We start from the raw sequence: 19,159 nt of genomic DNA on the forward strand, positions 1-19,159 counted from the left end.
TTCGACCCTTGGGATTGTAGGCTAATTGATCCTTACAGCGCGGGTCTTCATCAGGACGTGGGGGAAAGAGGGGGCTGAATTCCAAGGTTTGAGAAAGGAAAGTAAGAGCTAATTAGTCATGGCGGTCTCAGAAGAGTCCCGATGATCCGTAGCGGAAAAAACGCTCGTTATATTACATTAAAAACACTAAAAGACACTGAGGACTATACACATAGGAAGAGCCCCATACTGTGCTCAAAACGTTAAGTTGTGTCACGTTTACCTGCCGCGATAGCGGGTCGGGAGATGTCAGATGCGAAATTTCCCCCAAATTTCCTAGGTGACGCTGGAGGTTTCGTTAGCAACCGCCATAGAATAGTCTTTTTTCACTCTTCAACATCAAGCTAATAAGGCTTTCAGATGACACTGGAGGTTGCCTAGCAACCGCCGCAGATTAGTCTTTTCTCACTCTCTAACACCGAGCCATTAAGGCTATTACGCCCCCTTCCCGCCTTACTTCCTGGTTACAGGAGGCGCGATGAGCCGCCGCCTCGAGCCCTCCTACAAGCTCCGGAATCTCGATTAATCGGGTAAGCCATATAAGCGCCCTGTGCGAAGTATGCCTATGACCCTCAATCCCCCTCTTGTCTCCAAGTATTGACTGGCCCTTCAACTTTCCCCATTTCTGCAGATACGGACAGCTGATTGATCAAATTCAATAGTCTCTCCTGAATAACAGGTAACCACCTCGCTATTAATACCAGTCACCCCATTCCCAATTATTTAATGGAATGATTATCCTATACGTAATTAATCGAGTCTCACTATATCCTCTCACTCACTCAGATTGTCTACGGACCTCACTCGGCCGCATCTGACATCTCCCGACCCGCTATCGCGGCAGGTAAACGTGACACAACTTAACGTTTTGAGCACAGTATGGGCTCTTCCTATGTGTATAGTTCTCAGTGTCTTTTAGTGTTTTTAATGTAATATAACGAGCGTTTTTTCCGCTACGGATCATCGGGACTCTTCTGAGACCGCCATGACTAATTAGCTCTTACTTTCCTTTCTCAAACCTAGGAATTCAGCCCCCCCTTTCCCCCACGTCCTGATGAAGACCCGCGCTGTAAGGATCAATTATCCTACAATCCCAAGGGTCGAAACATAGACTGCTATCTACTTTATCAACTCCTACCATCAGCACGAGATATATATAGCCGTTTAGGAGTTTGATTGTCAAATATAATGTTTTGATTTGTGCATAGCATGTGTGGCCTTTTTCATGGGGACCATCTAGTACTAACTGAACATATACATGAATTTAAATGTATGTTTTTTATGTTATGAATTATTGAATAGTGAATCACAACTATCTCTAACTTTACCCTGCACACCTTCCCCCTTTCCTATGTGGGCACATTGATTAATGAAAATGCAAATGTTTCTTTTTGATACATATCGTATAACCATATAATGGTAATACAAGTGCGGCGAAAATAAAAACACTGTCACTTATTTGAATTGTTGTCTCTATCTATTCGCTTAAATACTCGTATATTCTATACTAATTTCTTTCCACGAGTCTGGGACCCCTATGTCCATAACGAGCGAAAAGAAATGGCTGCTATTCTCAGTAAGATGCCTAAACCAAAACCACCTCCAAACAGTGAAGAACAGGGTCCAAATGGAAGCCAGAGCTCCGGATACAGCCAGTCTTGAGACATTCCAAAAGACTTTGTAATGGACCACTTTCAAAGAAGAAAACATGTTTACCGTGCTGAAAACCCACAAGCACCTGCTCAGAATATTTTAGTGATAGGGAACGGAGACACCGCCGAAGACATTGAAGTTATTCAGTTTGAACCCTCTGCCTTCAGAGTTCCGTAAAGTGCCCAGGTTCACATCGCTGAGCAATTATTTCCTAAAACGTGGACAAGCTTATGAAGTGCCCCTGAACAGAAAGAACAGTGCACCAGGAAAGAAATTTCTCAACAGTATCAATCCTGCAGAAAATATTTTGGTCATTACTCTATTCAAATGGATAATTTAAGTTCTAGTATTTCATTTAAACCCTAAGAAAATGTACCAGTAAATGTTTTTTTCGTTAGGTTACAATTGCACATTTTTATTTAAGTGGCAACACTTAATTTCCTGCTTTCGTCATTTTGAACCTGCTTTGAACAGTTTCTAAAAGCAAGTCTGCTAATAATCCTTACCTTTACTGTTGTGTAGGCCAAACATGAAGCATATTTAATTTGAGGGCACACTAAAAAGTGTTATTTTTTTTTTGAATATCTGTACAATGGTGTATGAATGAAGTTGCTTCAAAATATGTTTCAGTTTATCCAGTGACATAATATCAAGGACTATAAAAAGAAAATGTTGGTATTTGGGTAATAATTCAGCTGTGATGAACTTGCTCAACCTTGTTTTCCCTGCAATGGTTCATACCAACCGTTATTATATACTGCATCTATTACTGGGCTAACATATCTTTCCGTAAGTGAACGCAATAATTCTGAAGGTGCTTGAGAACGTGATGTACACTTCTGAATGATTTTTCATCAAACTGTATTGCTGCTACTCTATCCATTAACCCCTTGCGCGCTAGCGGTTTTCCCGCTGTGCGCTGACTTTTGCGGAAACCCGCGTTTTGAGCGAACGACAGGCGTAGCTCATGACGAGCTGAGCTCGTCATGAGCGTAGAAGGGGTTAAACTGTCTGTCAACGCCTCTGTTGCAGCACTTAGGGGGTATTGTGGAGGTAATAATGGGTTTCCAAGGGCAAATTTAGGAAAATAAATATGCTGTCTCTGCTCTACTACTGTGTTCTCTCCCCCCCCCCCCACATGCAGCATGGAGAGGAGTTCTGATCCACTTCCTATCAGTACCCTTAGTTTGATGGATGTGCCCTTTTTCATGACTTCATACATGGTTTGGTCTGAACTTGGCTAGCCCATGTGAGAGAAGGCTTTTCTTCTGTGTATACCATAGCTGGGGCAAATATTTTGGACTAATGTCAGGTTGCATCAGTAGAGTACGTATGTTATTCTCCACTGGTGGTATTATAGCAGTGGCAAACAATTTTGGGCCCATACAGAAATTAAAGTTATACTGTGCGTTCAGGCAATTGTAGTATTTTTCATTTGACTTATTCTAATGCGCACAGGACCTTTTGACTAAATTTGGTGCACGCAAGAACCCACAATGCTTTAAATGTCTTACAGCATTTTATGCTTGTAAGTTCAAAGGCTCGAATATTTAGTTTAAAAATAGAAATAAAGGACTGTGAAATACTAAAAAAAAAAAAAAAAAAAGACAAGCTAAAGCACCGGGCAAAACAAACCTGGAATTCCAAAGGCAGCTTGTTAACTAGTAAGCCATCATCATGCTGGGCAGCAACCTAAAAGAACAATAAATGGTTAGTTGATAACATTTATTAACTGATTTAAAATGTTGTAGTTACAGAAAATAGACAGTAGGGCAATGCGCTGCATGATATTTTTCCTTATATAAAGCTTTTAAAATGTTACTACATAAGAAGTCCTTCAAATCCTCTCAACTAACAGGGCTCCAGAAGAGGTGAATGCATTTTAATAGGCGATCATCAAATTAGGTGTTCTGCTGTTTTCTACTGCAGCCAGAACTAGCTTTTCAGGTAACAAATGCTCATAAATAACCAGTTTGTGTTTTTTTCACTTGCTTTTCAGTAGGACGAACTGGAAAAAATCCTTTACAAGAATAAACCATCTCTTAGCTCCAGAACTCCTGCCAGTCCAGAGGGAAACCTGCTCACCCACCATTTGAATTTGCATACTGTCACTCCCAAAAACAGGGAAGCAATGTAATAAACCTAACTGGACCCAGTAAGTAACACAATATATATCAATACAGTTGGCTGCACCTTTAAGACGGCTCTCACTATTTTTGTTTTCTCAGCAAAGTCGGTTCTGTGGTCAAACCCTCTCAACCCACATTCTCCATCTCTACATATAGACATCTAAAAGCTGCACCTGCTTAGAAACATACTCCTGACACCTCTAGATCGTACAACTGTCTTTTGAGCACAGAAAACTTTGAAAATTCCATTCAGCGCAAGACTCATAATCTGGGAGGTGGTCTTACCACCAAACACAGTTTATGCCTACCCTAAACATTCTACAAACTGTAGTTCTAGCCCCTGTTCACACACATGCAAAGTCCTAAATAAGTTATTAATCCAACCACTGTCACTCTGACCCTAAGGGCACAGCTGGTCTCGGCACAACAGAAAATGTTGACCACAGTGATCCATTTTCCTATCCACTATTTAAAAATCGGGTCCTTTCTGAGGTTGACAGTCGCAAATAACTGGGTCATCTGTAGTGCTTCTCGAAACGAACATGAATGTGGCAGAAAATCGAAAGTAATTACTATCCTACCTTTCAAGCGGGAATGTTATTGATTTTTTAAGAATTCATGAGTCAAAATCACATGGTTTAGAACAAAAAAACACAATGAGAATTTAAAAAAAGAAAATAAACAGCTGGTCTCTGAGCCTTAAGTCTCTTGCCTTGCCTAGTTTATGCAACAATCTCTCAGTCACCGTGGTAAAATTAGGAGAAAAAATATCTCAATATAATAATTCTTTAAAAAATAATAGACACAACCTGAGGGTCAAACTAAGGGTTTTACTGGTCTGTAAAATGATTCTACTTTTATGAAACCGCAGGAAATAGTCTTTGATGGAGAAAGCATGTATCTTGTTGATTGCCTGGTGGACGTAAGCACCAATACTAGTGCCACATTTGACGGTAAACATATGAAGTTCCCAAGCGAAGAGGTTCTAATGGGCCCTTTGTGAGCTAAGTTAGGAAAGTACTACTTGATAGGAGGAAATAAAGTATAGTCTATTTTAGGACACTAAACGCCTGTGCCAAAATCTGCCAGCATTCAGTCAGTATGTCTCAGCACGCACACAGGAGGTATTTGGGAGCCATACTGTCAAAACAAAAGATAAAGTGGAATCTAACTTCTACACCTGCACAGTAGGTAGTGAGGAATCAGAGTGTAATTCGAGCCACTTGCAACAAATGTAACAGGTCATGAACCAAGATTTCCTCATGTACACAACTCTCTGATGTTCATTGTACAAGACGGTTGGATCATACACAAAGCATTTTTAGTTACAAGCACTGCAATCCCTGAATTATGGATTTCATGGCTTTCATTCATTCCCATTGATTGGGCACATTTATGAGAGTATGTGCTCCAGTTATGTATTCCTCACCAACATAGTTTTTCTTGAGCATATTCTCTCTTGAATGCAACACACATCAAATGTCTTGCAAAGCAATGGTTTAATCCAAAATTGATAATCGCAAAGCAATGGCTTTAGCTAAAACCTAATTATGTTAGGTATGTATAGGAAACACCTTGTATGGTAACAATTTACTTTACAGAGCTCAAACCACACAGACTCAAATATATGATAAAGCATACTGGAATCGAGTCCAGATCAAACAAATTTCTATATGATCAATGAAATTAAAGGAATTTAAATGAAAAAAGAAGCAACATAGAATAAAAACTAAGAGTCAAACCCCTATAACACAAGGTAAATACTGACATCTTAGAAACTGAGATGCAGTCAAATTCTTGAGCTCCAAGTAGGATCAAATGGGGACATGCCTAAAGCGCAGAAAATGCTAAAAGGATGCAGCTGTGTGATAATAAGTGACCCAACTCATATCTGACATGAACCAATGGAGAATACCTACATTTGAAAATGTGGAAATACTAATTAGAAGTGGAATGACTAATACCAGAAAATAAGCCTGTTACCAGAGCAGAGCTCCAGCAGGAGCTCATTCAGAGCAAAAGTAATTAAAATAATGCTGGCAAAGAGCTACGACAGTGCAGGGACACAGCCACAGAAGCAGAGACACAAGTCTACTGGGGACAGCTAGGTAGTGTGCTGACAACAAGAGAAAATGTCCAGGAAACATGCCAAAAAGGACTAGGGGGAAAGAGTGATTAAAGCAAGCCCCCCCAAATATGTAAATAAGCAAAACGGCTGAAGGCAAAAATAACTTGGTTAAAAGTAGGGAAAAACATTCATTACTATAGAAGGAGCATCTCTCTCATTTACGATACATACTTGACTGTGGGCACAGCAAATGCAATGCTGACACCCAAGACACTCAAAGACATGGCTGTGACACCCAGGAGATCAAACACAAAGGGACACTGAGGAAATAATGGGTAATCGGGGAAGAAAGTGGAGGAAGATTCAGAAAAAGAGAGAAATTCCATGAAAATCAATTACATGGAGACTATGCAGACATCACTTAGCACTTTGAAGAAGGGACAACAGCTTGAAAATAAATGTAATACGTAGAAACAAGTGTCTTGAATCTGGCAGAAGCCAGAAAAAATGATTTACTTTAAGTTAAGATGGTCCAGATCATGATGCTCAAGATAAGATAGATTATTAGAATCTGTAGATCACAGATGTGAAGCTCACATGAGTGCATGGACAACAAGACAGCCCTCTGCTGAATACAACACATTTCATAAAACAACAGGTTACAAAACCTCTCAAACTGGATTACATTTATTTTAAGAGTACACCACAGAGTATATCAGAAACAGAAAGTTCAAACTTGGAGAGGTTTCCAGTTAGATGCATGGAGTAAGCAGCCAGAGAAGATATTCTACAAAAGGTAAGGAATGGTATAACAATCTGGAACAACTTCAAGTAGCACTTTCATGAATTGTCCAAAGGTAGAGTTTAGCCCAGAATACTCAATGTTTACTTGGAATAACCAGAGTCAACCTTGTGGAAAAAAAACAGATACATCCACCACACAGCTCAGAGAAGAATGGAGAAAGTTGGCATCACCGGTAGATATCATCAGATATTGCCTTCGCAAATTAGAGTAGGCAAATACTGCATATGGAGTATTGAGGATATCGTTGTTACACGACATTGGAAGATGAAACTCTGAAAAAACTAGTTGAAATCAACATGCAAGACAGAATTTACCGTGGGCTAGGCTTTAATGGTGTTTTGGTGACACATGCAAGATTTTTGGTTCAGGTGAAGGAAAGTTACAATGGAGAATGAGTGAAATGGTAAGACGAAAGGAGTATAAGAAGGAAGAGGAACAAGGGATTTTATGACAATGATAAATGCATCAGCATAAAACATAATAAAGTTTCTCATTGCAGAACTTAAAAATCACGTTCTATGAACAAGATCATGAAGTTGGAAAGTTACTAGCTTACATAGAAAATAGAAAAAGGGACAAGAGAAGTTATGAAGTAAAAAGTTATGGTCAGAGGACGACTAGTGAGAAGTAGTAAGGAAATTACCAAGTATCCGAGACTTGCTACTAAGAGTTTTACTCATCAGAAACCTAAAAGTAAAAGTGAAGAAGAAAATGAATTAGTAACAGAGTAGATCCTCTGGGACAGACTTTGATGCAGAGTTCATGAAACTTCTGGCCAAGAAGCTTAATATGGTATTAAATTGGCAGGGGTCTGTAACCTGATATGAAGAGCAAAACAATTGAAAAAGTGATTGTAAAGACGTGGAGGACCCAAAATAGTGTCAAAACTACAACCCTGTTATTGACAACTACTGTTAAATACTGATGGAGACCCTCTCATAGAGAGAGAAAGATGCCATTTAAACTTTGGTTCATGGATCAGTTATTTTGGGCAGAGAATATGAGAAGATGAATGTATTTGGTGTGGGCAAATAAAGTAGACTCAGACAGAATGTCTGCACTCGTTGGATGTGGGGAGGGAGTTATACAGACTAGAACAGCCAAGTGTCATGCAAACTTTAAGGAGCTTTGGCCTACCAGACAAATTCATACAATGCATAAGTAAACTACAAAAAAATGCACAACAGCTAAAGTAGCCGCAATGTGGTTGACTTCAGAGCAATTTAAATGAGGAACAGAAACAAGGTTGGCTAATCCAATTTCTGCAGCAGTTCTTTAGTTCCATAGAGTGATTAAAGTAAGAGAGGAGAAGTTTCAGTAATGAGCTGCAAAGTGCATACTGAGTACATCATAGTTAGAGTAAATCATCATAATAGAGCCAGGGCTAAAACAGCAAACCTTTTTGGTACAATATCCGCCTAAAAAGCACAATGACAAAACAGCGTTGGTATATTTAAATGAGGTCGGAATAGAGATGATAAAATTGCCCTTTTTAAATTATGCAACAAACTAAAATATATGGGCATACAAATTACTCTGGCTCCTATATCATTAGATCATACTGGACCAATGGTTATGCAGAAGAAGGCAGAACAGATATTGCAGAGAATGTAAAGAGGGATTTTAACCTCAAATGCTCTGAGCTACAGGAAATCAAGATCACTATGAAGTTACCCATTTCAGTTAGGATTCAAGGTTTTAGTAATGAAAAAGAATACGGATCCAGAGCTGGCTATCGGACTTTCACGATGGATGGAATATAACTGAAAAGGTGGGAATTTTAGCAAGCAGTATCACTGATCTTCCTGGGGCATCGGAAACCATGAAAAAGAGAAATACTCAAGGAGAGTTTGGAGGCCCGAGCAGGGCTGGAAATCTTTATAAAATGAAAAAGGAGGAACTTGTAAGATAGTGGGATATGCTCCTAGGTAATATTGATATGTTGGTGGTATCTATAATCCTTGACCCAAAACAGTGATCTTAAAGGCTGCAAAGATACTTCTTACACAGGAGGGGGATCCAAGGACACCAAAACACAAGATGAACTTTGTAGATCTAGGAGCATGGGTAGTGGTACTGAAAACCTGTTAAAACTGCAGTTTTAGATATCTATCCACCACTTGCACAGACAGCTACTTCATTAATGTTTTTTGACAATCAGTAAAATTTATATTTCTATTCAGCACTAGCAGCTACAGACAAAAGTCAGGGAATAAAAAAGGTCTACTGAAGAAAGAAGTGTAGGATCACAGAAAGGTATTGCAGTAAACCGAGAAGCACAAACATATACGTCATTAATGTTTTTTCACAGCCAGTAAAACAAGCACTGGCAATGCCAACGTCTGTTTTAAAATAATATTTTATGGTAAAATAAAGCAATACAAATACATAGCTTGGGAATAGATAAGTATGTGTGTGTAAGCAAAGAACTGTAGGAAAATATTTGTATAGGTTAAAATGTCAGATGACAGTTGTAATGTCAAGCCGCACTTAAAAATCCATGTTGGTTATCCACTGTCCCACCTCCCATTTGTGCTGCTGCCAGAGAAAAAAACCACCATAACGGTCTATTTATATAGGACACCAACACGTGGGTGGAGCCAACGCCTGTCTCTGTGATGCCCACATAATAGTCTGGTGACAGCTGCTATATAAAGCCAGACCATAAAAAGAACGGAGAGACTAACACTGCTGCATGTCGCGACTGTGCAGTAACATCCTGTAGGTGAGGCAATTTCTTTCTATTTTATTCACTCGTACAAACGAGATAATGAAAGAGTTTCATCGATATGGCTGCTCAATATAGTTTTAAACCCATTTCTAAAAGGTTGTCAATTCACATGGCATGTGGCATATCATGTAGCGGCCATCACCTGGGGTTAGATAAGGGTATGCAGGATACATGGTCACTCTGCGCAAAGTATTAAGAAAGTGCACAAGCCATTTCCAGACAACTGCATAGTGACAACTGAGAAGTGTGGCTGAGAGTCCCTACTGCTAGGGACAATCGTTGAGGCGCCCGTCTAACCTGGGTGGCTTCACATTAGGCTAGGTCACTGACGACATGGAATGGGAAGAATCACAAAGTCTGCTGTTTCACTAAGCTCTGTATAGAGAACCAAATTAAAGAGCGCAATTCTGTCATAAAATCCCTCAATACCACGCTTGAAGTAATGTACCTCACTGCCAAACTGAAAATACCAAATAAATGATAAAGCACACTGTACTTTATTGCCTGCTTGTCATATTAGTGTATAGAAGGAGATTTCTTGTACTGTGTAATCACCTGTGGATGCGAAGACCAGCCCCTGCATCCATGCATCTCTAAAGATGATGTGATCAAGGGCCAGATGCATCAAAGGGTTTTGCCCATTCTGTGTCTATGGGAAAATGTGTTCATGCATATGGCCCCTAGCTTGTTTCAATGCTATAGCCTGCCTGGTCACACAGTTAGCAGGGGTGGTAAAGATCTAGGCTGAGAAGGTTGTGTCCCTGTTCCTGTTAGGGCTTTAAATGATCTTCCCCTTTTATTCATCTGGACCTGCAATTTTTACTGACAAACTACCTAGCGATAACCTGCAGTCTCCAGCGCATTTCTGTAGCATGCAGTCTCTTTCTTAGTACAATATTCAGATAAAAATCTCAAGCGTTTAATTAAAACATTCCGCATTTTGACCACAGAAAACAAATATTTCGATTAGAAACCGAAGTGAACGCACTAATTAGTGGTCAGAAAATTACTGACTTAAAAAATGTATTAAGACAACATGAAAATCAAATAGAGTGACAGACAAAATTAAGACCAGACAGAATAATCACAGAAATCATAGAGAAAATAAAACCATAGCACATTAACAGACAAATGAAGGGCATCAAACAAGAGGCACAGCAGTAGGAACGTCCCAAAATAATTTCAATGCCGTAGCACTCTCTCACTTCGGCCTAACTTTGAACCAGCAAAAGTAGGGCTACGCTGGATAGTGAGGCTGGGATGATTTAACAAGCATTGATAGAGCCATTAAGCAAATAAATATTGGCTCTAAAATGCCAAATAGTCAAATTGGCATTTTAGAGCAAAGATATATTTGTCAGTGAATACGTCAGAAAGAAAGGTTTCTACCGCCCATGAAAATGTCTCAACTGGGCTGTCTCTCACTGGATTGTAAATCTCCTTTGGTTACAAGAGCATGCACATCGGCAATGGGTGAAGCTGTCAAATTGGACTCAATGCAGATTTACAAACTCTTGAAACTGGGACACAAGGAAAGAATGACCACGACAGCCATTTGATCCACACAATGGCTTTCAAATATTCCCCATTCCTCAAAATCTAGAAAGCACAGTGTACAAAGAAAAAAAGCAAAGGAGATTTAATAATCCCTGAAAGACAGGCCTATCGAGAGATTATTCAATGGGCGGTAGAAACCTTTCTTATGGACATAATCATATGCTCGAAAGTGGCTGATTTAATTACAAGTAAATAATTGAGCCTTCCTGGTTATTAAAGAAAATGTAATACTCACGGCACTTCTAAAGTAGCATGAAGAACTTTGACCTCCCTTATTGATATTGTATATTCTGATTGCTTGGGGGAAGACAGAATTATCCATATTGTCCTGAAGTAGGTGGCTACACATTGTCAATTTCACAGAAACACGTTAACGTATTATGTGTGCAGAATCTGCTTAACGTAGTGACACCAAAGAAGAGAAATCATTAGATACATCAGGAATCCTGATAAATGATTGCAGTGGATCAGCATCATCTAAATATACATATTTTTATTGTCTTATTTTCTTTTCCCTTATTCTTTTCATTATCTGTGTGGGTTTGATTTTGCGCAACACATGGGTGGTTTTTAGAAGATATTGCTCGATACTTTGTGATGCAGTTTTTAATGGGAAACTTTTTATAAAACAAGTGTAGATATATTGTATCCAGATTACACATGGACGAATATTCTGTTGGACAACACGTCACTAAAGCTTTGTACATTTTTATAACCTTGTCGTACACGTTTTGTTGATAGAGAACGATTTTATAAAGTATGCCTGAGGACTGATTGGTCTGTTATGGTAGGTTGAAATAGAAGTGGTGTTTTGTAAAGGTACCCAACTGAAGATTTTAACGTTACTGTTTCAAAAGGTTCTCGGTCCCCTTGGTTTGTGGGGCCCCTGTCGTTTTTGAAAGACTATGATAGGGGAAAAGCACACAAGTGAGGCTGGACAATTACCTTATTCGGTTACCGTTTGTACTTTGAGTCTTACATCTGTGTATGCCTCACACCTGAAGACCCACCCTACCACTGACAGTCAAGTGCTGTCAGGGTTACTCGGGACTCAATCAATCGACTTTTATTCGACTTGCAAGGAAAATCATACATTAAAAAATGTGTCCATTTAAAACAAGCAATCCTAAAATACTAAGTATCAAGTTCACGCCTAAAATGTATACAAACAACAATTACATTAGCACGTTAGATTTATACAAGCACTAAAATCCTGTATAGGAACCTGAAACAAAATACAGAACTAACGAGATGCACATGGGACCACGGATAAGTAATGGTAAACAAAAAAGGCACAGTTTGGAAGTTGTTAAGAGTTGCAGATATAAATAGGCAGGTCTAATTTGACTAAATCCCTGCGCGACTAGAATGGGTCTTAAACATTTGTGTCGCAGGGCGGAGACCTTGAGACAGAGCAAAACTATATGCATTGAAGTGCAAATAGAGGGGGGCGTGGCTTGGAGCCGCGGATGATCGCCGCCTAATTTGCGAGCTCCGCAACTGAGCCCGCGTTTATCCTGATGTACCGGACCCCCGTACCCCTAGACCCACTGAGGTGGCAGACAAAGCGATTGTGCTCACTCGCTGCTGAACTGGGGCGTGTAGCTAGTGGATAACCCGAGTTCTACTGCTCGAGAGCTCGGCCGGTGGGGACAAAGGAGAACGTCCCAAGATGGCGGCCTGCCGGCGAGCGTAGAGGAGACCGCGGAGAGCTTGTAGACAGGCGCCCCGCTTTGAACGACAGGTGGTACAAAAGGCGGTGGTGATGGACGGAGTATCTGAACCAATCAAACAGTCACACCCAGTCAACAGATCTGGGTTTAATCCATCACCGTTCTTTAGCCCACTCTGCCACCCCAGTTCAGACATGGCCATATGCAAATCAGTCTGACCCTGTGCCTCGTGGGAACAGTCCAGCCCGAACTGCCAAGCCATGCCATCCCTGGACCGGAAACAAGCTTCCGAGGACCGGTTTCTGGCATTTCAGCCGACTTCAGCCCGGCTTGCTTGAATCCAGTGGCAAAGTGAGCAAGGGACTCACGTCTGAGCATACCCTGCCAACTTATGGCGAACAAAGTGGTACAAACAGGGCCGGTCCTAGAACTTCTGGGGCCCCGGGCGAAAGCGGAGATGTGAGGCCCCTCTAATTTGCATGTAAAATCCAGTCACGGCTAGCATGACTCGCGGGTGGGAGGTCTCGCAGGGGTTATTTAAAAAATTAAATAAAATTACCTTCCCAGGTCTCGTGTCATCTCTGCTCCTGACCTGCTCTCTTTCTTTCCTGCCTCTGGCAGGAACAGGAAGCAGGCAGCCTCCCTCCCCAATGGCAGCATTGTGATTGGTTGGGACGCCGACCAGCCAGGCGCCTATGGGGAGGCCGTTTTCTCCATGTAGGGTGCATTGGTACCTACATGGAGAAAGGCCAGAGTGTGCATGACTGGTTAGGTCGGTCCCGGAGCGCCGAGCAAACAGTCAGGGCCCTTAGCAGGGGGCAAGGCACCTCCCCTGCCCTAAAGCAGACCCCCCTCCCCCAACCAAACACTTCTGCTTTCTCGCAGTGTGAGTAGCAGAAACATAAAATGGTAGTTTTTGCATTTTATATTTCTGCTTCTCGCTCTGCGAGAAAGCAGTGGGGTGGCGCTCCTCCACCCTAGTGGAGTCACTGAAGTATGCCCGATCAGATGACATTTGCGGCGGAAGTCGCTGCGGCCACGAGGCGCCCCATGCTGAATTGCCGCTCCTCTCCTTTCACAAAGTGAGCAAGTGGCTGCTGTTAAAGTAATTCAAGAATAGGTGTGTAGTAATGCCTTGAAATAGCGAAGCGACGCCCTTCAGATGTACACTAAGCAGACCAGAGTCACTGCCTGCATGCGCCACAGTCGGACTCCGTACTGACTCAGACTCATCTACGGCCGTGGCCCAAGACCGTAAGTACCAGGCACTGTGAGCCTGTGTGTGTTTGTAATAGACAGTGATGGTGCCAGTGCAGCGCACAATCACATCAGGTAGCTGCAGTCGTTCCTGCCGGTGTTACTTTAAAGTTGTTACTCTGTAGAGTGACATAGGTGGATTGATCCGATCGAACGTATATATAAATGACACCTGTTCATGTTGTTGGGCCCTCTCTGACATAGGTCCGTCCCCGTTCCCAGTTGGCCCAGGTCACTCACGTGATGTCAGAGGCCCGAGTTTGCCAGCGGGGAGGGGGGCCTACCACATAGGCTGGCAATCTGTATTCTGTTTTTCTGGTGGCCCGCCCGCCTGGCAACAGTAGGCACCGGAGGAGTGTGTTGTTTGTTAGGGTTGTGTCCCACATGGCAGAGAGGCCCTTGATAGACTGATGCTCTAAACAACAGCACCATTAATTTCAAGGGTGGAGCCAGGGGACCCAGTACGAGTCGCCAAAGGCTGGAAGACAGGATTCTGCCGGCCTGCCCATCAACACAGATGTCCAGGCAGGTCCATGATGTTTTCGTGCCTCAGTTGGGTCTTCACACACCCTGTTTGGGCTGGGTCCCACGTTATTTTATATGTTTTCCTCGTCATCGTTGCTTGATTTTGCGTACTAGAAAGGGTCACTCATGGTCGTTGAAATGTCACTCATAATGACACTGAATTATGAAAATTTCACACATAGCAATTTGAAACCTTGGCAGCTAAGATGGAGGCTAAGGTGTCAATTGCCCTTAGCCAAAAACCTGCTCCCTCAGTGAAGGCCCGGCATACTCTCCCACCTGCCCCCACCCACCATTGCCTGGCAGGGGAGCGGTCTGGAGCAAGACACTTCTTTGCGGCCCCAATGGGGGGCTGAGGGAGAATGACACAACACTTAGAGCAACACCTGGCCACAATTAAGGCAGATTGCCACACTTAACACCTTCGCCCCGCACACAAAAGCCAGAAGTGTGATGGCCTGGGAGGCAGGAATGAAGTTGAGGCCCTTTAACAACCGGCCCACATGTCACACCTTTCAGCAGTGCTTCCCTTCGCAACCCGACCCTGTCCCCAATTACAGGTCAAAGCTGCAAATGCAGATGGGCCTCGCACTACATGTGGGCTGCACAGCCCTGGAGAAAAGGGGCCCCCTCCCTGGGGTTAACAGCCATTAACCAGTGCTGCGAGGCACAGGGGAGGGGGCCTCTTCTCCTATTCTTACACATGCTTGCGAAGCCCAGAGGAGAGGCAGCCCTTCCCTGGGCCACGCAGTGCTGACCACAGGTGCGAGGCTGGTAGGTAAACACTTTTGCGAGGCCCCCTGTTGATGGGCTGAGCTCGGGGCCCTGGGCAGCCGCCCATGCTGCCCATGCCTAGCGCCGGCCCTGGGTACAAAAGGGGGTGGTGATGGACCGAGCATCTGAACCAATCAAACACTCACACCCAGTCTACAGATCTGGGTTTAATCCATCACCGTTCTTTAGCCCACTCTGCCACCCCAGCTCAGACATGACCATATGCAAATCAGTCTGACCCTGTGCCTCATGGGAACAGTCCAGCCCGAACTGCCAAGCCATGCCTTCCCTGGACCGGAAACAAGCTTCCGAGGACATGTTTCTGGCATTTCAGCTGTCTTCAGCCCGGCTTGCTTGAATCCAGTGGCAAAGTGAGCAAGGGACTCACGTGTCTGAGCATACCCTGCCAACTTATGGCGAACAAAGTGGTACAAAAGGGGGTGGTGATGGACGGAGCATCTGAACCAATCAAACACTCACACCCAGTCAACAGGTCTGGGTTTAATCCATCACCGTTCTTTAGCCCACTCTGCCACCCCAGTTCAGACATGGTCATATGCAAATCAGTCTGACCCTGTGCCTCATGGGAACAGTCCAGCCCGAACTGCCAAGCCATGCCTTCCCTGAACCGGAAACAAGCTTCCGAGGACCGGTTTCTGGCATTTCAGCCGTCTTCAGCCCGGCTTGCTTGAATCCAGGGGCAAAGTGAGCAAGGGACTCACGTCTGAGCATACCTTGCCAACTTAGGGCAAACAAAGTGGTTCAAAAGGGGGTGGTGATGGACGTAATGCCAGAAACCGGTCCTCGGAATCTTGTTTCCGGTCCAGGGAAGGCATAGCTTGGCAGTTCGGGCTGGACTGTTCCCACGAGGCACAGGGTCAGACTGATTTGCATATGGTCATGTCTTAACTGGGGTGGCAGAGTGGGCTAAAGAACGGTGATGGATTAAACCCAGATCTGTTGACTGGGTGTGAGTGTTTGATTGGTTCAGATGCTCTGTCCATCACCACCCCCTTTTGTACCACTTTGTTCGCCAGAAGTTGGCAGGGTATGCTCAGACGTGAGTCCCTTGCTCACTTTGCCACTGGATTCAAGCAAGCCGGGCTGCAGACGGCTGAAATGCCAGAAACCGGTCCTCAGAAGCTTGTTTCCGGTCCAGGGAAGGCATAGCTTGGCAGTTCGGGCTGGACTGTTCCCATGAGTCACAGGGTCAGACTGATTTGCATATGGTCATGTCTGAACTGGGGTGGCAGAGTGGGATAAAGAACGGTGATGGATTAAACCCAGATCTGTTGACTGGGTGTGAGTGTTTGATTGGTTCAGATGCTCTGTCCATCGCCACCCCCTTTTGTACCACTTTGAAAGACGGGTGAGCGGGGGCCTGCGGGACAGAGACTGCCGCGACCACAGCGGCTTGTGAGCAAAGCGGGGCACGAGAGGCGGGGAACGAGAGGTTCCCCCCCTCTCATGGCTGGCGGAAACCCCGGGACAGGCATTGAAGGAGAAGGGGAGGCCTGCTGAGTGCTGAGACAGCGCCCCTACACGGACGCAATCGCGGGGCCGACTGCTGGCTGACCCGCAGCATAACACGGGAGCGGCTGGCGAAGGGAGACTGCGGCGGAGAACGGGGAGCCTAACCAGCGACCTGCGAGTGCTGTCGCCCGCACAGCGGAGGCGGGCGGTTTATGGAACAGGAGGGCGACACCCTGCGTGGCCGCATTGGGCTGCTGGGCTGAAGAGCGCTCCGTGGTGCGTACAGTTCAGAGGCTGGCAATGAGCTGGAGGTGATGACAAAGAAATCTGGCCCCCCCGCTCAGTTCTAAAAGACTGGGGGCTTGCTGCTGAGCACTGCTCGTTCCCCTGGTGGAGGGGTGGTCAGTGGACGCAGTCAAATTGGGGGGTCCCCTCCTGGGTGCTCGCCCGCTAGACTCTGTGACTTCCCCTAATTTGACCTCACCGCTTTGTCGCCGTGGAAGCGGAGAGGGCGTGATAACGGAGCATGACTGCTGGCCCACAGGAGGCTTCACGCGGGGAAGACCAGCGGGCGATCAGAGGAAACTGCCAGTGCTGGAGCTAAAGCGGGGGTGACGCCTGGAGAGTCGGAGGCCCACGGGATTGCCCCCTTAGCTCAGGACTTGTTTGCGGGCTACTGGGAGGGCGTATTACACTCTGACCGGGTTGCGACCAGGCGACTGAGCGCGCCCCCACTGGCGGGGAGCCCCAGACCATCCCTGCGACGAACGTGCGGAGGGATTTAACCCCCACGACATCCCATCATGGGAAAACTCAAAGGCCGGAGAGATGGGGGCTCAACAACAATCGGACACTGAGCTAGCACCGTGGCGAGCAGGAGGATCAGGACCAGCAACTCGACCCACCTATACAACTGCAACTGGACAATATCTTGGCGGCGATAGCGGACTCCAGGGCGGCGCTACAGCAGGATATAGCTCAAGTTGCCACGGGCCTAGGTCTATTGAGGGCAGACCTCGGCAAACTCGTAGATAGAGTTAGAGCGGTGGAGGGCACGCTACAGTCCATTGAACCAACGCATAACGATCTTTAGACCACTATGGCCGTTGTGTTGGACCGAGTTGAAGCACTGGAGAAAAGGGCGGAGGAGGCAGAAGGACGCAAACGCCGGAATAACATCCGCTTCGTGGGGTTACCGGAGAAAACGGAAAGGGACGATATGGTTCACTACCTGGAGACATAGCTGAAGACAGTGGTGGCTCCGGAAGGCCTGTCGCCCTTCTACACGCTGGAAAGAGCTCATAGAGTGCGTGCCTGTCAGACCGCCTCCGTAAGGGCGTCACCCCCGGCCAGTGGTGGCAAGACTACTACATTACCGTGACAGAGACCACCTGCTGCAGAGGGCGCGAGCAGACGGTCCCTACCAGGTGGGAAATAGTAAAGTAAATTTCTTCCCAGATTACACGTACGAAACTCAGCGGCACCGGGCCTCCTTCCTGGCTGTCAAGAGGGAACTGCGGAACGAAGGCCTCCAGTACTCGTTGCTGTTTCCAGCCAGACTGCGAGTCATAGTGGATGGTTCGACGACTTTCTTCGACACCCCGGATGACACCTGTGCCTAGCTGGAACTATACCGAGCAGGGAAGGATGGTACAGAGCAGAGAGCCCGGACTCCCACAGATCTCCTGCATCATGGGAAGCCTAGAAGACCACGACGTGGACAGCGGAGCCTGAAGAGACCACTTCCGCGAGAAACAGAGGCAGAGCGCCGGGGTGCGCTGGACCCAGTAACGGCGCTGTCGAGCTCATAGGTGCGACGGTCTCCAGAACAGTCGGAGACAGACAGCTCACGGCTCCCAGAGGTCACGCCGGCAACAGCGGATGGGATGTTGGACGAGGGCGGAGACACCTGTGGGGCTGATCATGGCGAGATGTCATGGGCTTGCTGAACTCACTACTGCAGGTTTGGGGTGGGGGTGGGTGGAGGGAAGAGGGGGGAGACCGGTGGGGGACTATTTAGTCAGCGGGCGGATAGACCTGAGGAGGTAGCCCGCTTGCGAACTTGGAGCTAAAACATACTCCCAAGCGCACTGTTGGAGAACTTCTGGCGCTGTTTTGTTCGGAGAGAGGGAAAAGTCTGGAGGGCCTATTTTTAAAGGGCTCAGTTGGATAGCGAGATCTGGAGGAGTAGGGCGACTGCCCGTTGCTGTCCGGCCCCCCTTCATTGCTCTTACGGCATGCCCGCAGTGTCTGCTGGTGGGATGAGCAGGTGTTTGTTAGTGATCATGGTTTGGATGGGAACTAGAAGGGAGTTACTAGGTCCGGTTCTTGGGGGGAGGGGGGGTTTGGGTTGTTTAAGGGGAAGTTTGGGGCACGCAATCACCGATGCAGTATCAGGAGTAAGGTTTCGATTGCACAGGACACTATGGGAGAATGGGTGATGCAGCTAACTTGAGATGTATAACCTGGAATGTG

General features: G+C 45.3%; 1 protein-coding gene and 1 pseudogene across 4 annotated transcripts in view; one reads left to right on the forward strand and one right to left on the reverse strand.

Annotated features, from left to right (window-relative positions):
* LOC144755153 (cyclin-C-like) overlaps positions 1-2,623 on the forward strand; it is a 29,264-nt pseudogene extending 26,641 nt beyond the window's left edge. The window contains exon 3 of the transcript XR_013594847.1: positions 1,617-2,623. The product of XR_013594847.1 is annotated as a cyclin-C-like (transcript). The remainder of the gene's footprint in view (positions 1-1,616) is intronic.
* Positions 1-19,159, reverse strand: part of TDRD5 (tudor domain containing 5) — a 1,858,625-nt gene that overhangs the window by 991,647 nt on the left and 847,819 nt on the right. For all 3 annotated transcript variants that reach the window (XM_078643707.1, XM_078643699.1, XM_078643690.1), the window contains exon 6: positions 3,328-3,384. In XM_078643707.1, the coding sequence (XP_078499833.1) occupies positions 3,328-3,384 (57 nt within the window). The remainder of the gene's footprint in view (positions 1-3,327; positions 3,385-19,159) is intronic.

The sequence above is a fragment of the Lissotriton helveticus genome, chromosome 1_1, assembly GCF_964261635.1.
Source record: "Lissotriton helveticus chromosome 1_1, aLisHel1.1, whole genome shotgun sequence".
Lineage (NCBI taxonomy): Eukaryota > Metazoa > Chordata > Amphibia > Caudata > Salamandridae > Lissotriton > Lissotriton helveticus.